This window comes from Centroberyx gerrardi, chromosome 15, assembly GCF_048128805.1.
Source record: "Centroberyx gerrardi isolate f3 chromosome 15, fCenGer3.hap1.cur.20231027, whole genome shotgun sequence".
Classification (NCBI taxonomy): domain Eukaryota; kingdom Metazoa; phylum Chordata; class Actinopteri; order Beryciformes; family Berycidae; genus Centroberyx; species Centroberyx gerrardi.
Genome location: NC_136011.1, coordinates 2,437,606 through 2,460,958, shown reverse-complemented (window position 1 = coordinate 2,460,958; position 23,353 = coordinate 2,437,606). Strand labels below are relative to the sequence as shown.

General features: G+C 43.7%; 1 protein-coding gene across 2 annotated transcripts in view; it reads left to right on the top strand.

Moving 5' to 3' along the window:
• Positions 1-10,407: 10,407 nt before the first annotated feature.
• ltbp1 (latent transforming growth factor beta binding protein 1) overlaps positions 10,408-23,353 on the top strand; it is a 153,107-nt gene continuing 140,161 nt past the window's right edge. For both annotated transcript variants that reach the window (XM_078288599.1, XM_078288598.1), the window contains exons 1-2: positions 10,408-11,114; positions 14,551-14,621. In XM_078288599.1, coding sequence (XP_078144725.1) covers positions 10,744-11,114; positions 14,551-14,621 — 442 coding nt within the window. In that variant the 5' untranslated portion in view covers positions 10,408-10,743. The remainder of the gene's footprint in view (positions 11,115-14,550; positions 14,622-23,353) is intronic.

Sequence of the window (23,353 nt, the reverse complement as noted above, 5' to 3'; positions counted from 1 at the left end):
TGCATCCTGTTACTATTCGCTACTGCAATGACTACATTTCCCCACCTGGAACATTAAAATCTCATCTCATCTCATCTTGGGACGTCTTGATGCCAAGATGTCCTTTCCTGCCCCTGTTCTGTGACAAATAATACTACTACTATACTTCTACCACTACTACTACCACTGCTACTACTAATACTACCACTACTACTATTACCACTACTTCCACTACTATTGCTATTACTACCACTACCACTGCTGCTATAACTACTACCGCTACTTTGTCTACTGCTAAAAAGGTAAAATAAAGTCAAAAGTCCTCCTTATCTCGCCCTGATGTCATTTCCTGCCCCTCTCCTGTGACTCCTGTTTCCCGGGCAGACGGACACTTTGGTCCTCTATGAATTCTATCTCTGTCCCAATGACCCAGTTACAGGCTGCCTGAATCGCAAATTGCATCTCTGTCCAACTATTTAACATTGCATCATCGGTGACGATTATACATCCTGGCTGCAAACCTTTCAGAGCCTTGCCATGTCTTTCCCCACAAATTTGGCAAACGGCTCCCACCCTCCACCCTCCAAGCCCCTTTTCCAGAGGATGCTGTTACACAGTCACTGGGTTCTGGTTACCATCACCCTTCATGGGTCAAATTCAGAGCAGCGTCCTCCACCAACTCTGTCTCACACACGTCTAAACCCTCTAACAAACACTCTTCACGCACAAACACTTAACACACACTTTTCTCTCAAGTGTTCCGTCTCTTTCTCCCTCCCCCACGCATTCTGGAGAGAAAATTCTTGTGGGTTTAATGTTTTTTTTTTTCTTCTATATATACGAGTTTAGGTTGTGTCACTGCTGTATCCACCCACCCACTCCCAAGCCCCAGCGGAGGCCACAGGGGTTTTCAGGAAACAATTACGAGCTCCCTTTCTCCAGAGAAACAGATGTCACAGGACGTAACGTTACTGTCGTTTTTTCCCAAAGCACACACACACTGATTCAACAGGGCTTCGTATTGGTTTTAGGTGTGGGACTGAGGTGAGGACCTCCGCACAGTATCTGTATCTGAAAATGTAGTGGGATGTGGGGGTCCCCAGCAAAATAAATGATAAATCAAAGTTATTTCATTACAGGTTATTCAGAGTGGGAATATTTCATTAAGTAGGTATGTAATACTCTATGTCTTCAATAGTCATTTCATTTACAGCTGCACTCGACAAGATTTGTACAGGTATGTAAAAATCCAAGGTGTATTTTGGTGTGTCCACTCTCTTATATTTGTTGCTTTTTAAAATATGCTTTTTGAAAAATAAAAGTGCGTAAGGTACCTAAATAAATATATTTTGGCATTATTGGTGGCTCCCTCCTCCTTTTTTGATTGCATTTTCGCCTTTGTTTTCCATGCTATTTTTTATGTAAAAATCCAGCCGTCTTTTCAGACTGAATGGCCATTTTGTTTCCACTCCATTATTCAGTCTGACATTGTCTCCATGTTAGCCGTGTGTGGGCGGGGTTGATTATCACTAGTGACTGACGTATCCGGCCACTCTGACGTTATTTTCAGTTACACTGATGCTAACTTTACCAAGAATGTCGGTCGTTTTTGACAAAAATATTGTCTTCGCAAAGACAATGTGTTGATAAAGGGGTGATTTCAACAAATATTATTCTGCCAAAACAGCAATGAAAAGCCGTTGCATGAACGGTTCAAACTTTAGTCCCGCCCACAAAGGCAATGATTGGCCCAATCGTTTTTCCGATCGAGAAATCGCCTTTGAATAGAGCAACACCAGACCCTGAATCGCTCGACCAAATCTGAAGAGTGGGCGGGTTGCGAACCTAAGGCTAACGACCGAAATACATGGGACACGGACGCGGCGCGACACGTCTGCCGCAGAATGCCCGCAGCAGAGCGCGTCCAGTATAATCAACTGAAGCTGCTATACGGACCACGGAAGTTCTCTAGTTTTGCGCGTCTGGTCTATTTTTTCCCCTCTACGCGCGGCTACGCGGCCCTCAAACAGGTAAAAACTCCATAGAACTGTGTAAAAAACGAGTACAATCTGTTTAAAAATGATTAAAATAAATACCTCATTGTACCAGAGGCAATGTGACGCAGCAGAGCAACCTTGTGGGTGCTTTTACATTGCACATTAAAATAAATCAATCAAATCAATGTGTATCCATGATCCTGTAGTTAAAACGATCTAGTTAATTAATTCAGTACCAGTTAATATAGCCTACACTTCCAAACCCTGCAAAACCAACTGCATTATCACTTGGCAAAACTCAACTTGATATCTCCTCAGAAAACCACGGCTGGCACGCAACCACACGCTACAAAGACGGAGTCTGTGTAGCAGGTAAAAAACCCCGCTCCGCCCCGCCTACGTGACGCGTTGCGTCCGTGTCCCATGTATTTCGGCCATTAGCCGTCTCATCAACCTAAAACACAAATGTGGCTGCAACAGAGAAGAGCGTCTTATCCACCCAACTGAGATGCTGTAGATTCTCCCAATTTGCCCAGATTCAATTCTGGTGTTGGCATGGTCACTGGTGGGAAATCTTCTCCACACATAAAGTAATGAATCAAAACTTCAGTGAAATCCAAAAGTGTCTCCTAAATAGCAGTGAGCGAGCGCTCCGTCCAGAGGAACCACCTCCACCCCACCACACAGCTAAGAAGACACTTAGGGGGCGATCACACCGAGAAGCGTCGCTACAGGCGCATCCACTTCAAAAACGCCTAGGCAGACCGCGTCGGGCAAAACAGCTTGGTGCCTGTGGAGCAGGGCTGCGTGTGCGACCGGGTTAAAGACCGCTAATATCAGCTTTTCATCTGTGTTTTCCTCTGTCCCACCGTTCCCATCACATCAAACCGTATCAAAACAGGAAGGAAAGCCCGCCTTCTGCTTGATTTGATTGGCTGCCTGGCCCAAGTGTGACATTGATGAGTGGTGTGACTCCGCGCCTTGCGCTGAAAAGTTGAACATATTTAAACTTTTATGCACGCCTAAAAACCGCCAGAAAAACGTGTGTCGCAGGACAAGAGCGCGCGCCAGGCGCGTCGTACCATTGGACAACAATGGTTTTGGTGGCGACACGTTTCTAGCGACGCTTCTCAGTTTTTTTTTCTTTGATTTGAACCATAGTGGAAAAGGGGGGTCTCCTCCATTGAAAACGAATGAAAGTAATTATTTTTGGGCAGAACTGCAGTTCCTTGACCAGCCACTTGGTTTTGCGTTTGGAGGTCATGTGCTAATCCCTGACCACTGGCTTCTCCTGACTCGCACCGTCATATTTATGACCTCGTTGTCCCTTATGTTCCCCGTCATGCCCTCCGATCACAGGATGCTGGTTAACTTACTGTCCTGAGAATCAAGAAGAAATCAGCAGGCAGTAGAGCGTTCTCCTACTGAGCTCCTTATCTTTGGAATCAACTACCTCTTGCAATTAAAGAAGCTAATTCTTTGAAAATGTCCAAATCCAAACATTTGACCAATCGTAACTGAGCTAGTTCCGGACCAACACAGTCTCTTCTCTTTTGGGAACCCAGTCTAGAACTGCCTCTTAGTCTGTCTGCATCATTACACTCACTGCCTGTCTACTGTCTGTATGAGTGTGTACGGGGGTTGAATATATCTGTGTCCACTTCCAGGCACCTGTTGCACACAATGATTTTACCTGGCAGTTGACGGGGGTGCTGGGCCTAGATTCTGTGAACGCCAATGCTGCCCTAGCTGGCTGAACCCCCATCTATCTGCCTCATCGTGTTTCTCTTTGTCTTATTTGTGTACTGATAACAGTAGCTGTCGTAAAGACAGGTTGAATTGACTGATGATTGACGGCTGTCGTAAAGTGTGTGGTAACTTGATCATCATGAGTAAAGCAGCACTTACCAGCACAGCCGAGTGTGAGACTATTATTTATCTATTAATATAACATTACATGGTACCAGGATTTATAGAACGCACGATAAGGACATACTGCTACGATGGAGGGAATAAAACCTCCTGGTAATCTGCAACTAGAAGGAAATGTGGCCGAAAACTGGCGTGCATTCAAGCAGCGTTTTCTTCTCTACATGACAGCGATTGGTGCCTCGACTACACCTGGAGCACGTAAAGTAGCTTTGTTGCTAACAGTGGCTGGCCCGCAGGCTATCGAGATGTATAATACATTCACATTTGAGGCTGATGATGATAAAAATGATCTGGATAAGGTGCTGAAACTTTTCGATGAATACTGCACACCTTGAAAAAATGAAATCTATGAGAGATTTGTGTTTCGCTCCCGCGTGCAAAAACATAGAGAGTCCTTTGATGCTTTTTTGACTGACTTGAAAACGAAAGCGCAAACGTGCAACTTTGAACAACTCAAGGACTTGATGATACGTGATCAAGTCGTTTTGGGATATTCGACAAGAGGGTGAGAGATAAAATGCTTAGGGACAGTGACCTAACTTTGAATGGTGCAGTGAAACTTTGTCACACGAGTGAACTTTCTGCCATGCACGCGAAAACATTTGGAGGGAGTAGCACCACAGTAATGGGCGCAAGCACGCCGGGACTGGAAAACATGTCGGTGGACGTTGTAAACAAAAAGGACACAAGAGGGCCTGTGGAGCTGAGGAATATGATGCCTTACGACTGCAGACGATGCGGTAATAGACATGTAGCCAGGCAGTGTCCAGCGTACGGAAAGAACTGTGCAAAATGTAAAGGCAGGAATCACTTTGCTAAGATGTGTTTTTGGGAGGAAAAAACTGAAGGTAGGAAGACAGTCCATGCTATTGAGACGGAAGAGGCATTGTTTATTGGAATGGTGCAAAGTGAGTCAGAACAGGTCAGAGATGAAGCAAATGAAGAGCATTCTGTAGGACCAAAGAGTGAAACTTGGATAGCTCCTTTGCTCGTAAATGACACCATAGTTCCTCTTAAGCTGGACACAGGGGCTAAGGCAAACCTAATAAGCTGGAGTGATGCACGGAATCTCAAAGTGAGACCCAAAATACGAAACAGGACAGTGCCTTTGAAGGCATATAATGGACAAAGCATTGAGACAAAGGGAACATGTAGGCTAAAGGTTAAGGGTAAGAATCGCATTCACCACCTGATGTTTGTTGTCGTACCTGATGGACATGAGTCGCTGTTGGGGGATAAGGCATGTGTGGATTTGGGCTTGGTAAAACGAGTCTATACCATCAACGAAATGGCATATATGCAGAGTGTCCAACAAAACAGTACAAACCTGACTCATGATGCTATAGTACACAAATATGCGGATGTATTTCAGGGTTTCGGAGCACTGCCCTTTACATACTCCATCAAACTGAGAGAGGATGCGCAACCTGTGATTCACGCACCCAGAAGAGTTCCAGTGGCTCTCCGGGGCAGACTGAGGGCAGAACTAGACCGCATGGAGGGCCTGGGTCATAAAGAGGGTTGAAGAGCCCACTGACTGGGTAAATTCCATGGTCTGTGTCAACTCAAAGACAAATGATAAATTGTGTGGATCCGAAGGATCTTAACGCCAATATCAAAAGAGAACACTACCAGATTCCGAAAAGAGAGGAAATAATCAGTGAAATGACAGGAGCAAAGCACTTTTCCAAGATGGATGCCTCGCATGGATTCTGGCAGCTGAAGATTGATGAAGAGAGTGCTAAGCTGTGCACTTTTAACACCCCGTTCGGCAGGTGCTCATATCAGTGTTTACCCTTTGGAATTAGCTCCGCCCCAGAAATCTTTCACCGCGCAATGGAGCAAATTATTGAGGGGCTGGACGGTGTGCGGGTGTACATGGATGATCTGGTCGCATGGGGCTCCACTCAGAAGGAGCATGACACCAGACTGGAGAAAACACTCAGGAGAATACAGGAATATGGACTCAAACTAAACAGGGACAAATGTCAGTTCAGTGTCAGCGAGATCAAGTTCCTCGGGGACAAGATCTCCACGGAAGGGGTCCAACCAGACAAGCAAAAGTAAAAGCCATATACGACATGGAAAAGCCACAGGACAGGAAAGGGGTGCAGCGGGCCCTTGGTATGCTTAACTATCTGGGAAAATTCATACCGAATTTAGCAGTGAAAACTGCTAATCTGAGAAAGCTGTTACATCAAGAGACAGAGTTCCAATGGGGACATGAACATGAGACAGAATGGAAGGGGCTGCTACATGTTCTAGCAAGCGAACCCCTACTGAAGTTTTTCTGCCCCGAAAAGAGAACAAAGGTGTCTACAGATGCCTCGAAGGATGGGCTAGGGGCTGTCCTTCTGCAGGAAGATGAGGGAGCATGGCGACCAGTGGCGTATGCGTCACGCTCCATGACGGCTACAGAGTGCAGGTACGCACAAATCGAAAAGGAGTGCCTTGGTTTGGCTTTTGGGTGTGAAAAATTTCATACCTACATCTATGGACTTCCTAAAGTTATCCTAGAAACAGACCATAAGCCACTGCTCGGGATTGCAAAGAAAAACCTGTGTGACATGTCGCCCGGACACAGCGCCTAATGATGAGACTGCAGCGTTATGATTATGAGCTCACATATGTGCCGGGAACACAAATGTTCATAGCGGATACGCTGTCCAGGGCTGCACTGTGTGTCACACACAACAATGAGTCAGAAGAGGATGTGGCTCTTCATGTGGATATGGTCTATGCAGCGTTGCCCGCCACACAGGAACAGCTATCAAAGATAGCCTCAGAGACATCGAAGGACCCTGTTCTGAAGAAAGTGATGAGAAATCTCCAAGAGGGATGGAAAAGGGGGTCATGTAAACAATATTATCACATTCAGTCAGAGCTCTCTGTGGTGGACAGCCTTCTGCTTAAGTGTGATAGGATTGTGGTGCCCACATCTATGCAATGAGAAATGCTCACGAAGGGCAAACGATACACGAAGGGCACCTGGGTGTAGAAAAGTCAAAAAGAAGAGCATGTGAGGCTCTCTACTGGCCAAACATGAACTCTGATATTGACCAGCTGATCAGGGAGTGTGCCACATGTCAGGAGTATCACTATAAGCAAACAAAGGAACCCCTCATTACCACAGAGCTCCCATCACAGCCTTGGGAAAAGGTAGGAACTGATATATTTCACTATGAGGGCAAAGACTATATGTTAGTTATAGATTATTATTCCAATTATCCGGAAATGTATCTCTTGTCCAGTACCACATCAAGAGCCATGATAACTCAATTGAAGTCAATCTTTTCCAGGCAGGGCATCCCTCTGACTCTGGTTTCTGATAATGGCCCTCCCTATGCCAGTCAGGAGTTTCAGGCGTTTGCTTCAGAGTATGAGTTCAATCACGTAACCTCCAGTCCTCTTTATCCTCAGGCCAACGGGAAAGCAGAGAAGGGGGTGCAGATTGTGAAAAGACTGTTAAAGAAAGCAGCACATAGCAACACTGACCCGTACCTGGCCCTGATGTCATACAGGGCAGCCCCGCTGGAAAGTGGCAAGTCTCCAGCCGAGCTATTGCTGGGTCGCAAGATCCATACTCGATTGCCCAGTCATGGCACACGCATGCCTGAACACAGAGATGAGGTGTGGCCAGACAAAGCCAGAAGATTACAGCAGAAACAAAAGACGTGTCATGATCACACAGCCACTGCTCTTGCACCTCTACAGGAGAAGGATGTAGTTCGCATGGAAGGGCCTAGGTCATGGGCTAAAAGAGCCACTGTTCTGCAACAGGTAGCTCCCAGGTCATACAGTGTCATGACAGAGAATGGTGATGTCTTTCGCAGAAACAGGAAGCATCTATTGAAAACCACGGAGTCATTGCAACCACAGGGGGACAGAGAGGATGACCTGATAATGGAGGGCAGACTGAGTGAGGATGAGATAAGAGCAACGGCACAAAGTGACGAAGGACACAATGATGACGAAGGACACAATAATGACAATGTGACAGAGGTCCTGTGTGGTGCAGACATGACCGTAATGGACACATCTAAGGTGGTTCAGCGTCCCGTTCAACTGCACAGGTCAGAGTGGACCAGAAAGCCTGTGGTTAAACTGGACCTGTAGTTGTGGACTGAAAAGACTGTAAACAGTTCATTGACTCTTGGGTGTGGGTAGTGTTCATAATTTACCTGCCAATGTTTTGAACGGTGTAGTTTGTACTTGTTTTTTATATGCTTATTAGTGTTGTTGTTCTCTTCTTATGATAAGCTGCCTGTTGTATGTTGTCTTCATTGAGGGGGAAAGATGTACTGATAACAGTAGCTGTCGTAAAGACAGGTTGGATTGACTGATGATTGACGGCTGTCGTAAAGTGTGTGGCAACTTCATCATCATGAGTAAAGCAGCACTTACCAGCACAGCCGAGTGTGAGACTATTATTTTTCTATTAAAATAACATTACAATTTGGTTTGTTATCTCATTGTAATTGTCCATGTCATTGTCCATTTTATTGTTTTGTCATGCTCAGCTGTCCTGGTGGGGGATCCCTCTTTGAACTAACCTGCCCAAAGTTTCTTCCATTTTCCTAATAAGGTTTCTCTTGGGGAGTTTTTCCTTGCCTTCACTTCATTTTGGTAGGTGTGTTCTTTGTAAAGTCCTTTGAGACATGCATTTGTGATGAAGGGCTATATAAATAAACCTGACTTGACTTAAACCTCAATGGGTGGAGCCAAAGAACCAGTTTTTAGCTAACTGGCAAACTTGAATGGCAGAGAGTGAAAGACGGATTCTTGTAACTAACTCATGGGCTGTCCAACAGCAGTGAACCGATTCAGGACCGGTTTATTTGATTCACAACAACAACAAGCTTTGTCCTGAACAATCGTTTTGTGTTTACAAGTGTGTTGGCTCGCTTCAAACTGTACAGAGCGCAGTCCCATTGAACCAATTTGAAATTTTCACTCGAACAATTGATTCGTAAATCGAGCCATCACTACAGAGAAGGAACTCTGGTCAAAATATAAATAAAAAACATAAATGGCAATTACTTCTTTTTTTTCATTCATTCATGACCTAGGAAGGTCAGCAGTGTAGCTGGCTTACCTAGATAGCAGCTAGTATGGCTAGTTTGAACTTGGAAGGTCAGGAATTTCTGGCTCACAGGTCATAGGCCTGCAAGATTTTCTTTGTCGTGACGTGATGGGTGTTTAATGTTAGTGTATGCTGCCATGTTGAGCACCATGGGCGGTTAGTGTTAAGCCCCTTTCACACATGAAACCCGTAAAATTGCCGTTTTCATTTTTCTGGTAAAGGTAGCAGTTTCTGTTGTTCACAAGACATGCCTTTCCGTTTTTTTTTAACGTAATGCAACCAGTCACACAATACTGGCAATACCGTTAAATTCCACTGTTTTCAGAAATTACATTTAACTGCCAATGCAGTTTGAAAACATGATGGGCTAATCTCTCCGTCCACCCGGACTCCGAGGTTCTCTGTTATTGGTCTGTCCAATTTGACATTTATATCAAAAAAGTACAGCTACAGCCCGTTGTATAGTGGTTTGTATTTCCCTCCTACAGTTCGACAACAGAGCATCCTAACATTGTGCTGATCGTGCCGTTAATGTTACAGCATCATTCACACGTACAGTCGATACGGAACTCAATGTCTTGAGCAGTGAAATTGGCAGAACTGATTTCCTGGCATTTCGACGAAATGCGATTTCACACATGACGGCGTGCCGTCACATTTACAGAACAGACTGCATGTGTGAAAGGGGCTTTACAGCGTATGCCGCCATGTTGACGTGATGATCAGACCCCTTTGGAGTAGCGCAAATTGGCATCAGACATACTTGTTGCCAAATGCTTTGGGAGTCAACACATTAACATTGTTCCCCATGGTAAAAGTTGCTTGATTTATCGCTGGTCACTCTTGAAAAATAAGTCGGCAGGAGGTTCTGAAAAGTTGCTAAAGTCAGCAGACACACTTTAGTTGGCAACATTATTTGACTTCAGCTGGCAATGTTGCTTTGTTAGAATAACTGTTTTCTTTGGCCCCGCCCACTGAAGTTTAACTCAACCAATGAGATTAATTCTGCCTCCAGAGCAGCTGCCTCAGAGAATGTTAGTATAAACTTGCAAAAATGACTGCTATTTTTTTTTTTAGAGTGTACTTATTCAAACTCGATCTCACTATCAACTCATTTGAAAGTGAGAAACCTGACGGGAGAGTTAGTGTGTCGGGATGGGTGGGTGTTGGGTTGCTTTAATATGGCTCCCCTGACACACTTGGCCCCCCCAAAAAACCCCTCAGCAAACTTTTTTTTTTCGGGGTAGTGTGTAGGCTCCCCCTCCTGACGTCATGTCTGGAGGCTGGCTGCTCAGTCTGACACTTTAACTCCGCTTCACCTCTAACAGCGAAACTTTACTGGAGTTTTCAACCTCATCTGACTGCGGACCAAGTCAAGTATCGCTCACAGGAAGCCGCGGCAGCCCGGATCCCCTCTATACCCCGCTATAAGGAGACATAGAGCCGTGCTGTGCTCAGGTCTACACCCTAGGAACAATTTTTTCCCACATGCACTATTTTATTTTTTAACTTTCCCAAGTTAAGCCTGCGTTTTTTAGTTGGATATTTGTGTATCCCCATGCCGGGTTGGAGGTCGATGCCTAGAGGAATATGCTCAGGAATATAGAAGTTTTTCCTTTGCGTTAGAAGTGACAGGAGTTGTTCTTTTATACGGAGCTGAAAGCAATAACTCCTGTTTAAGGAAATTCCCCCCAAACTTTTCTTCTTTTCTTATTCTTTTTTCCCCCCCTCAGCGGACCCCAGCGTGTGGATATGGCTTGGATTAGATGGGACCTCTTACTTTCCATAGGTTTGTTCGTTTTCCCGGTATGCGTGTCCGTGGAGCAGCAGAGCCAGAGCGGCTTCAGGAGGTTGTATGTGCTGCAGCCCGGACCGGGACCGGGACAGGGGCCGGGCGGAGCGGACGGGGTGCGCGTCAGCTCCATCTCGTCGCGTCCCGGCGCGGCGGGGCAGCCGCACTCGTACAACGTGGAGCTCACCGCCAGCTTCGGCGGCCAGATCCGGACCCGCCGGATGGGAAACCAAGCGAATCCGATCCCGCAGTTCAGTCAGCATCAGTCGGTCATCCGGCACAGCAGCAGCCAGACGGGACACCAGCAGAACCAGCAGATGAAAACGACTGGGTAAGAAACTCCTGGAGGGGTTCAGAGCTCCGGGATGCAGTGGGAAATAAAACAAAAAACAATCATAATTATGAACACAATTATGTATTCATTTATGTATTATTATCCTTAAACAATGTATCTTCATATAACTTCCATTAGTTTGACACTAGGCTATAGGCCCACTAATATGAATTTATGTCATAAAGATTTATGTCAGCCTAAAAAGGTGTGCAGATTCTATTCTGCAAATAAGAAAGTGGGTAAACTGAGTTTAGGTGGGTTTCCCCTCCACTACATCACTGCACATCAAATTTCCAGTGTTAATAAGTTGATTTTTCAGTTATTTGGAGTTGTTTGTCCACTCATAGAGCTGATATGGCTTTGGTGTGGCCGGTCCAAACTATCCAAAGTGTAAAATGAACTCTGTCAGCTGAGTTACATTAACTTACATTAACTGGATACTACTATACCATCAATTTAGGCCATAAAGATTCATGCCACCCTTAAAAAGTGGTAAACTCTCTTCCTGCAATTAAAAAGGAGGGTATAGTGAGCAGACTGTAGCTGCAGCAGCTTATTCTGTCAGGTCAAAGCGCTTACTGTGAGGCACTGGTTCCCAATATGGGGGTCCCAGGACACCCAGGGGTGCTTGAAGGTGCTCAGAGCAGGGGTCTCCAGCCAGCAACATAACACTTAGTTGAGTTCAATTCACTCACTATAGAAGTTAAGTTTAGTAGAAGAAACCCTGGTGTAACAGTCAGAGCAGTATGGGGTGCGTAAAGCATCACAATACATGTCCAGCAACATTATACACACTTATCCGACTTATACAAAGTGAGAATTCAGTGTTGGGTAGACCAGTGGTTCTCAACGTGGGGTACGGGGACCACCAGGGGTCCTTGAGGGGGTTCCAGGGGGTCCCCAGCAAATTGATGAATTGTTAAACTTCAGCATTATTTCATTTACAAGAAGTTAACACAATTAGAGAATGTAGAAGAATGACTGTTTTGATAATAGTTTCTCTGTTATCTCTCTACCTACAATACAGATAGTCATGGAATTCTGGACAAAATCATATCTAACAATAAAAATATTCTCAGATTTGGGTCTGAAAGACAAAATCTCATCAAATGGGGGGTCCGTGGCTCTAATGTGGACTAAAGTAGGGGTCCTTGATATGAAAAAGGTTGAGAATTACCTTTAATTTATTATTGAGGAATTTAAATGCAGGAATGAGCTAAATGAGCAAGTAGTGAGTATTGCACCTAAGTAAATAAGTAGGTATGTAACGTTTAGTAAATCCATACATGAAAGTCATCCATACTCTTTCCCATAGGTCCCACTCTTAGTCTTCTCAACGTGCTGAAATTGTCGGCTGCACATGTTTATATAACCGCAATACTCTATGTTGTATTTTAGGTTTAGATCCTATTTTTCTTTCTGTATCCTATTACTATTTTCTTGCTGCAACAGCCCAATCTCCCCACAGGGATCAATACGTTTTCATCTTAAGTAACCAGATTTACGTGCTTAAAAAAAAAATCTAATATATTTAAATGAAATGGTTTAACAGCATGACTCTAACTCTTCAGTTAGTGATTAGTGAGCACAGTTCAGATGTGAACTTCACCTCCACTGAAAGCAAATTCCTCATACCAGAATGTTACAAGGCTCGAGGGGACAGGTGTGTGTATGTGTGGGGTGGGGGGGTGGGGGGGTAGGCCCACCTGTGGTCATGCCTTTGTGTGTGTGTGTGTGTGTGTGTGTGTGTGTGTGCGTGTGTGTGTATGTAATTCCATACTTACGAGAACCAAACGTCCTCACAAGGATAGAAAGATGAAGAAAATCCTCCAAAGTGAAGACATTTTCCTGCTCCTCACCTCTTTAAGGAGATAATTTAGGATTTATCTAAAAAGTTAGTTTAGGACTTGGGTTTAGGGCTAAGATTAGAATTAGGACTAGGTTAGGGTAGGGCTGGGTGTGACGATATTTGACGATATTTGGTTTTCCAATATGAATTACACTTAATGAAAAGTACATCACTCTAGGACACCAACCAATGGGTTCACCCAAGTTTCTCCTCCAGTCAGGTCATTCATACTATGCTGAAGTAAAACTGAACCAAAAATAGTTAAAAAATGAGCTTGTTCTACAAAATATTTATGTCAGGGAGCGAGCAAATGGTAGAAATTTAAGTTTAATTTTTGTTTTGTCACATTGAGTGCAACGCTAGTCGTCTACTGGTCTGTCCATCGCCAAATGACAGCTAGCTCGATGTTCAATGCATGGAAGAAAAATAATTCTCCATTTGATGTATGATTATGTGAGAAAAAAAAGTTTAGCCTCTGGTGTGACGACATAATGTGACAGTGTTAGAGATCAATTTAGATCAATATTCATTTAACATACTTTTTAAATAAAAAGCAATACAACACCGTTGACGACAGCATTTTATGTTTAACGCATACCTTTGCATGAATTCATACCTGTTCAGTATACCATAAAGTAATGTACCGTAAAATAAGGTATAGCCTACCGCCCAGCCCTAGGTTAGAGTAAGGATTAATGTTAAGCATGTAGTGGAGAGGGTTAAGGTTAGGGGTTAGGGAATTAATGTAGTCAATGGAAAGTCCTCACAGGTACAGTAATACAACTGTGTGTGTGTGTTTGTCCATTGGAAGCCAAAGGAACATATGCTGCCTTCAAGTGTTCCTTGTGCGCTCCTACTTTCGAGTTTGGAAGTCGTAAATGCAACTTGTCTTTAATGTTTTAACACTGGAATTTTAAAATTGAAATATCTCAGCTTTCACAATGCCTCCCCCATGGCCATGACTTTTCCTCAAAGCACTTTCTGTCGAAACCACTGTTTTGAAAATTACACAGGGAAGTAATAATAATTATAATTAATTCTATATAATTATATCTACCCTCTTCATTTGATGGCTCGTTGGCTTTCTCTTTGACCCTCAAAATCCATCAGCTTTTCTAGTGTTAATTCATTAAAAACAAAAATGTGTGATAACTAAAAGTTACACAAAGAGCAAAAACAGAAACCCACAACAATACTAATTATAGGATGTAATCAATACGATAAATAAATAAATAAATAAATTCCATGCTCTCCATCCCCTAAACATTACACTGTGGTATCATAGAAAATTCCCACTTTCCAAGTCATATTTACTACTTTGTTGGGTTGTTCAAATGCAGCTCAACTCATAATTCTGATATTTCCGACGGCACCTGAAGGCAGCAATAGAGAGAGAGGGAGAGTGAGAGAGAGTGTTATATCATCAACAATTTGTTTCTGGGTCAGTGTGTGAGCAATGAGCATGAGTGTACCAAATGTGCGTTTCTTTGAGTTCGTGGCCCTCTGAGTGTGTGCGTGTGCGTGTGCGTGTCTGTGTGTGACCGCTCGTGTTTCATCCCCCCTGTGCTTTCTTTGTATTTGCAGGGTAAATGTCTGTGGAGGGCAGTGCTGTCACGGATGGAGTAAAGCCCAGGGATCGCAGCGTTGCACCAAGCGTGAGTTTATACTGAAGTCCATAGTCTCCACATTACACACTAGTACAGTAACTCCATTACACACACACACACACACACACACACACACACACACACACCCTGAATGCCAGCCAAAGCGCTCCAGGCACCCAACCATGTTCTTTCCGATGCTCGACAACAGCTTTGAAACTCTGCACTCTTGTAGTTTTTCTTTTTTTTTTCTGTTTGGCACTTCACACCCTTGTCATCCCTTGGAAGAGGAGGAGTAGGGTGGGAAGGTCAGAGGGTTTAAATGTGGATAGGAGGAAAACTCTTTGTCCCTGTTGTTCACGCACTAGCTCATGTTAACATCATATTAACACAGAATCGTCTGTCCGCTGGAGCCTCCGTTACACTGGTGGACACAATTGAACAATATATCAAGTATCTAATAGGGAATAGGGCTACTCTTTGCCTTCAGAACAGCTTCAGTCCTCCTTGTCCTGCTGTGATGGGATATTGGACTTTTCTTCAAGAAGTACATTTCTTTGAGGGATGAAGGAGGTGGAAATCTTCTTCCCATAAAGGTTCAGTGATGTCTACATCTGTTGATTGGGGACATGAGAGGAGTTTGATGCATACATGGGCATTATCATCTTGGAATATGGGAACATCATGAGGGAACAGTGTTGGCGCCATAAGGTGCTCCTGGACCTATAAAATGACCTCATATTCCTTGGCCATGCAGATCAATCATCAGACCTAATGACTCCCAGTAGATGGCGCTATACCAGTACAGATCCACCACCATGTTTACCAGTTTGCCAACAAACACTGCAGGTTGAAGGCTTCCTTTGTCTTCCAAACAGAAAGCCGTCTGGATGGAGGAAAAAGGCTAAAACACTCATTAGACCAGATTACTTTTTCCACTGCTCAGCGCTCCGGGTTTTGCGCTCCTTACATCAGGATATGCATCTTCGTGAACTGGACTTGGATAGAAGTGGTTTCTGAATCCCTGCCATAAACACCAGCTTGGTGAAGCTCAGGATAGTTTTTGTTGAGACTGTGTCACAGAGGTGTTAGTGTAGTCTTTGAGTCTGTAGTTTTGTGGTGTTGAACAACCGTCTGTCCCGTTAAGTGTCTGTCTATCCCAGTCTCGGAGCGACCGCTGTTCCTCATTGCTAATGCAGTTTGCTGTGGAACTGTCCTCGCTGCCTTATGCTGCTTTGAAAGCTCATGTAAAAGTGCTGATTATCAGGCCTCCTTGACAGCTGACACATACTGCTAATTGGCATTGAACTTCATTTGACTTGCTTGTGTAGCTGCCTTTGTAACTGTGATTTAGCTATTCAAGGTTCTTTCCATTATATTGTCCAACCCTCTTTACATAAACACAGTTTAGTATACATACTGTATATATCATACACACACATATAGAGTACCTAGATTATGTCCTGAGGGCAGTATTGCTTAATTTGTTGTGACAGATTGTTTAACAGTGGTCAGCCTTTATAGAAATAAGGGCTATTTGGCTGACCTGCTGGGGAACAATGACTGGCCTGTCAGTGTTTTCAGTCCCTGCCTCTGCCGAGTCATGAGAAGACTGTTATTACACAGGACCGACTGGCGAGCGCATGTGTGTTAGGGGGCGAAAGAGAAACAGGTTTGGAATGGATTATACCTCTTGGCCCGGGCCTGTTGCCCAGATCGCTTTCTTATTCGACTGCAGGGCCTTGCCAACTTGTTATATAAGAAGCAGACAGCTTTTCTACATCTCTGGCCCCAGTCAGGTGGAGCTCCTAGGGGGGAAGACTGCTAATGTTCAGGCTGTGGGGAGGGAACAGGAGGACCCCAGGGCTTCTGTGTTTTATAGATCCCACAGCGTCTGGCTCTGTCAGTACTGACCTAACGCTCAAATTCCACTAAACGCATTGCGTCGCCGTCAGCGTGGTGTCAATGTGTTGCTCTACCTGCTCCGAAGAGTGCTTTTATTTTGAAAGAGGAGCAAAGGGGAAAAGCGTCTGGACAAAATTCATCAGTACGCAGAAGTATAGCTTTGCTATTTTTTCGCTATTTGAACAAATGGAAACAAATTACAACACAGCCACAAACTACAGCCAGACACTGGTATAGTTGGTCACTAGGGATGGGACGGTATATGGAAATTCAATATATCGCAGTACAAAAATGTCTACAGTATGTGAGAGTACGTGTCTATATTGTATCTGTGTGGGTGTTTGTGTTTGACGATGTGTTTATGGCTCAGTGTTTTATCAGCCACGGTCCATTAGGAGCAGTGGAACAGCCTGTTGATAACATACATGAAGGTTGGGAGGGGTTTGTGACCCAGGTTTCCCACAGCCGGTCGCTTGCCCTTGGCTTCAGGACCGAGCAAGAGGGCAGGGTAGGCAGCAGGTAGTGAATGTGCTTTTATTAGTAGTATTCAGTATCAGATGTCTGACCGGAGAAATCTTTCCACCGTGGTGTGGAAGGATTTTACTCAACAGTCTGTAAAACCTGCAATGAAACCCGCCTCACCCTGCCTTAAGGAGCTGCTAACCCACCTACAAGAATCCCAGCAAACATGTTGATGTTCAGTAGATGTTGATATCTCTCCGATATCAGTGCAAAACAGTTTCCAAAACTGTTTTAATTGAAGGATTTTTTACCATAATATCACATTTGTGCTCTTTTAAGTTGACATTGAATCTGCACATCATGTAAACCTAAGGAGTCAGACTCGGCCTCCTCCTGCATGTCGCGCCCATAAAATGTTTACTAGAATTTAATATATTGGTTTCAGTGGATAGTTTTCGTGTCCCATGGTCTAAATGCTGTTTCAGAGGCTTTCCCACCCTGACAAGAATACAATTCTGGAAGAAATAGTCATTTTTTGGTAATGAAAATGATCAAATTTAAAGTATTTGAGTATCGGCCAGAAATATCGATATCAGCCTTGAGGAACCCAAATCGGTTGAACCCTAGTAGACCATGGGCAGAGGGGCTCTTTGTTTACATGGGCACAGGAAACGCTGTACAAGCCTTCTGGGCAACGACCAGACAGGACTGTAACCCAAGGGGCAATGCTACGCTACAGAGATTATAACATATAGTGAACGTGTTGAACAAAGCAGTCATTTTTTCATGGATTTATATCCCTGCAGATGTGTTCTTTCAGAGAAAATGAATGTGAGTTCTTAACAATTGTTCTAACTCCCCTGAGTTGTATGTTCAGGTCAGGATATTTCTTCTGTATTTCCAGTATGATATGAATGAAGGACGGATTGATCTTCAGCAATGGACTGCTATAGACAAGCCTAATAAATATGATAAATTACGCAACTGTAATTGATGAATTTGAATCTCTTTGTTCTTTCTCCACATGGACAAACAGGACAATAAGTCACTCACTGCCTATAATCATATTGTCAGTCATTTCTTTAAGGTTCTTTCTCCATCCCTCCATATATTTTTGGCTCAATGTCTTTTTCAGAATTGTCTCTTTTGTCTTCTCCCCATGAGATGAATCCCATGATGCCTGAATTCTTAATCGGAGGTTTGATTTCCAGCACTTATGCCCCCCCCACCCCAAAAGTGTTAACAAGAGAGTGTCTTAAGAGAAATTAACTGTTTTTGTTCACTGCCTTACACGTGGCCGCATGAGCACATTAGCCCCCGATGCATAAAGTCCTCTTTCAGGTTGTCAGTCACACCAACACCCCCCCCACCCAACCTCCCACCAAGACAGGCTTTTTTAATATTGTGGGTAGCCAAGTTAAAAGCTGTGAAAATCTCACCCTGTCCAGTGTTACCAGCAGCAAGTTTAATCCTGGATATTTTCCATGTTAAGTCACACATAATACACACGAAGGGCTTTACAGGGCTTTTAGCATGGCTTAAGAGGACTTCAAAAAACAGGACTTAGACCAGGGACAGAGATGAAGAAATTCGATTTTTTCCTGTCTTTACATAGCATGTCTTGTAATTCCCACTTCAAGTTTTCCTTGTGAAGCTGTTCCTAGCATTCCTCCTTGACTGCCATAAGTAAGAGAGGTATGCACACAGACTTATTTTGGACCTTCAATTACTGCTGTAGAACATAGATTTTTTGTGTTTGCTTCTTGTTTTTGGCATCCACAGTTCAGGACATGTGATTTGAATGTCCAACTCATCTCGTTGTCCATAATGGACTATGATTCAATTAAATGACGAGGAGACATTCCAAGTACTGCAGTCTCTTCCAGACTCTGTGGATGAAGTCAAATGTCTGCAGATTATTGAATTGCAGGGCAGAATAGCGCTCTGTCGAATCCACCTAAAGTGAACTCATCATGGCTATCTCTAGAAACAAAATGCGATAACTTTGTGGAATTGCCCAATTTACTTGCCTGAAAGAAAGTAGCAGAAGTGTAGTGAGGAGGACTGGTGTATGGACTACAGTACCTCTGTAACTGATTATGTAACTGGGCTTTCAGATGATGCAACACATAGGTCCTTAGCTCTTAACAGTGGCTGTGAACAGCTGATTGCATTTCTAAATGTGCAACGTCTCGTCAGCTAACTGTCATTGTCTTGTTGTTAACACATCTGTTTGGGCACTAGTTAATGTATCTAGTAGAAGCTAGCATTAATAGTGGCTTGTAGCTGTATGTTAACATTAACATTGGTTGCTTCACTAAATTAGTGAAGAGTGTTTTGGAGTAAGAAGGGCTACAGACAGTTGTAACCTAGATTTTGGAAACAAATCTAATTTGTGGTTTTGGTTAGTAGAAATTTCACTCTTCTAGTGCCCAAAATCCTTAAGTTCCACACCTGCATTTACACATATTTAGCTGCTTAATGTCAATGTGACCAAGTGTTTCAAGCAAAACACTTTCTGCTCTGGTCTTTGGCTGAGTACTGCAGTTCAAAACTCTGTGGATTCTATTTCATCATCGTTGTCATCATCACTATTATCATTATCATCATCATCATGAGGCTCAATCAACCGGCTATAGTGAGCACAATGCGGAATCACACACTTTGTCTGCCCAGCCCCATTCCTCCCATCACCGACTGTTTTTTACCCAGAAAGTAGGCAGAGCTGGCCAGACCAAACAGATCATGACAAAAAAATCAGCTCGCTTTTCATTCTACAACACAGGAACCGCTTTAATTTTTCATGAAGCTACTTTGTCTCGCTCAAAAAAAAAAGTGCTGCCTAAAACTTCAGAATTAAAAGATTGTGACAACGATTTCAAAAATTTCAGCCCTTGTGCCTTTTCCCTCACTTTTTTTTTTTTTTTTTTTCCAAAGACGTCAGAGGACGCTGGAGGCAGCCAAGTAATGCTGACTGAGGATGAGAGGAGACTCATAAAAGTGTCTTTGTGTGCCTTCATCTCTTTGCTTCGACTCGTGTGTGCTCAGGGGGAAGTGAGCTGCTCTTCGGAGGGAAAACCTGTAGATTAAAACATACTCTTGATAGGTTCAGGAGATCCTTGTAACCTCGTTAATTCCTCCCCAATCTAATATACATGTAATATAATACACATCAGCGTTCTCACAACTTTAGTCCGTGAAAATCCCTTCAAGTTCTCTTCAACTTTGTGCCTCTCTTTCTCGCCAGGAGGATTCTGCCTCCTATTTCAGGCTTGACTTCTTTACATTTTCATAGATTTCTTTGGTTCCTCAGAGCCTCCAGGTATGCTTAGTCTCTGGCTTGGCTGTCTCCTATGCATGCATACTTTGCATTTCTCTCTGATGGCCGCTTCTCGCCAATACCGAAAATCAGCACATCTTGCCCTTTCTTTTTTTTATCCAAACGGGAAAGGAGTTAAAACGAGAGCGAGCGAAGAGCGCCGCGAATCTTATCGAGGAAAATCGGGGTAAAATTGAGTGATGTTAGCTTTACCACCTGCAGTGAGTGATTAGCTCTAGATGGGGAGGAAAGCATGGATGGCTGCTTCTATTGTCGCGGAACCCATTCAGAGGCCTCGTGTCGGGAATGGCGGTTAAGTGGGGTGAGCACGGACTTCATCCAGACACAATACCCGGCGACAGGAATGTCTTAATCGACTCGACTCTCCCGGTGGCCCCGCGGACCGAAATGTCACGCGCTTCGCCGAGTGCTCGCCGCGCCGCGCCTCCCCCACTTCACTTTATTGCAACTGCATTCAGCACAGAGCCCTCCTGTGTCAACGCCTGCTGACGGACACAATAATGAGCTGTAATGGGCTTGGCCACCAGGCGAAATGAGGAACAAACCGCTTGAGTCAGCAAGTCGCCAGGTGTTCTTCTGGCCGTCCCACATAGAGAAGAAATGGTTTGCCAGAGAGAGGAAGAGAGAGAGAGAGAGAGAGAGAGAGAGAGAGAGAGAGAGAAAGAACTGTCAGGCAAACAGTCCTCTCTTCTTTCTTGTCAAACATTGCCATACGTAAAAAGACTGTAAAAAAGACGGACGAGGAAGAAATATTTACTCCGGGAAAACTTATTCCACTTTACACACTCACCATCAGCTCAAATAGTATATCAGATTCTTATATCTATTTCTCATAAGTGTGGTCATTAGGCATTGGGAGTGCATTCTAATTCCTTATGAGCGCCCTTATAAAGCGCTATATACATATGGCAGCAGGGATGTAAACCAAGCTAAACCCAGTTTACCCAACTTTTTATTTACAGATACAATTTACCACCTCTTTACACTGACATAAATCTTTAAGACCTAAATTTATAGCGTACATCAGTGGGTCTCAACGTGGGGTCCGGGGACCACCAGGGGTCCTTGAAGGGGTTCCAGGGTGTTCCCAGCAAACTGATGAATTGTTAAACTTCACCATTATTTCATTTACAAGAAGTTAACACAATTAGAGAATGTAGAAGAATGACTGTTTTGATCATAGTTTCTCTGTTATCTCTCTACCTACAATACAGATAGTCATGGAATTCTGGACAGACTCATATCTAACAATAAAAATATTCTCAGATTTTAGTCCGCGAGACAAAATCTCATCAAATGGGGGTCTGTGGCCCTAATGTGGACTAAATTAGGGGTCCTTGATGTGAAAAAGGTTGAGAATCACTGTTGTATATGATAGTACATGGTATCAAGCTGATGTAGGTTATATAAAGATAGAGGAAAAGTATACAAAGTATAATTTTAGTTTTATAATTTTTTTGTGTTGCTTTGTGGTACTTGGAGATCATCTGTGGTAATGTAATAAATGATCAATAAAGTAATAAAGTTATTACATTATGGGCAAAATTGGTATTACATTACAGGTTCAAGATTTTATTAGTTATTTGATTTTATTACATTACAGGCAGTTATTACGTTTTGGTCAATTATTACGTTTGGGGCCTTTACATGGTTGTTTGCCATATGATGATCACCAACTGTTGGTCATAGTTTACCCAACTTTTTTATTTACCGCTACATCACTGGATGGTCGTCATAGAAAGTGTGACTGAAACCATTAATTGATTAAGTGAACTCAAGTCAAGCCAAAGCGGATCCAGTCTGCTATTGTGGACAACTGGGATATTTAATCTTATTGGGTTTATATAGCGTCGGTGGAGGCCAGTGGAAAGATAAGTGTGTCTCTCGCCTGGAGGGATTAGCGAGGTCCACAGGATCTCTACAGACAGGTGTCTTATCAGAGCTAATCTGGACCTGAGGGCCCAGCGGGTGACTCAGGTAAAACGGAATGCAATATCGCGCATATTGATGTCATACCTTTCCCCTCGATGCCTGCTTCTCAACGCGGTGAACATCTGCCCCGGCCATATGCTAAAGTTAAACAGGCTATCTGTCGCAGTTACCCATTTAGTCTAAGCAATCCCGTTCCTTCACTTTGGATTTTTCAGGTCTTGCATCAAGGCAGCGACACAAAGAAAGTCATTATACGCAGACGTGCCTCTTAGTTTATGCTTCTCACCTAGGCTCTCTACCACATGAACACAACCACACACACACACATACATATTTTTAACTCTTGCAGACCTCGGGGGGGGGGGGCATGCTCCCTGCATGCCGGCCGCAGTGTAGTTTGATCAAAAGGGCGACGGCGTCACCTTGACTGATCTATTTCCTGTCCCCAGCTAACAAGTAAATTGCCGTCACTTAGTCCGTCACCCTCATCACAGAACAGAGCTCTTATATAGCTGACCTCAGAGAGAGAGAGAGAGAGAGAGAGAGAGAGAGAGAGAGAGAGAGAGAGAGAAAACTATTCACAAAACAGATGGCAGCCTCAGCTCCAGGCCAGAGAGGGGTTGGGGGGGAAATGAAAACTATTTACGCTAGTCAGAAAAGAAAGCAAAAAAGCTTTGCCCCAAGTGGAAAATTGCAGTGCGGGGGTATTTCAAAACTCAAACATCACTCAGCGCCAAGGGGAAAAACATAGGAGTGATGTAATCTTTGAGGTAATCGTACCTCAATGCTGCCCATGGAAGGCGGTTTGGGGGGTAGAGCTTGACTGCTATGGGTTGTTGAAGACACCCATGCAGATATTTTTGGATTGAAGTTGCCGCTAGCTGACATTTTGTGCCAATGTTCAACGTCTTCAAATTTGACCATTTTCATGCCAAAGTATTCCATTACACTTCTGCGGCAAGCAAAGTCCCAAACGTGTTAAAGATCTTACACAAATTAATATATTTCTTTAAACAAGTGTGGTACTTGCGCTGTTCTGATCCGCTCAGAATCAAATTTTGCAGATATTTTCATAGTTAGGCAAAGATCTGCACTATTGTTTTTTCCCCCAAATTGAGCAAAGATTGTTGGTGCAGTCCACCAA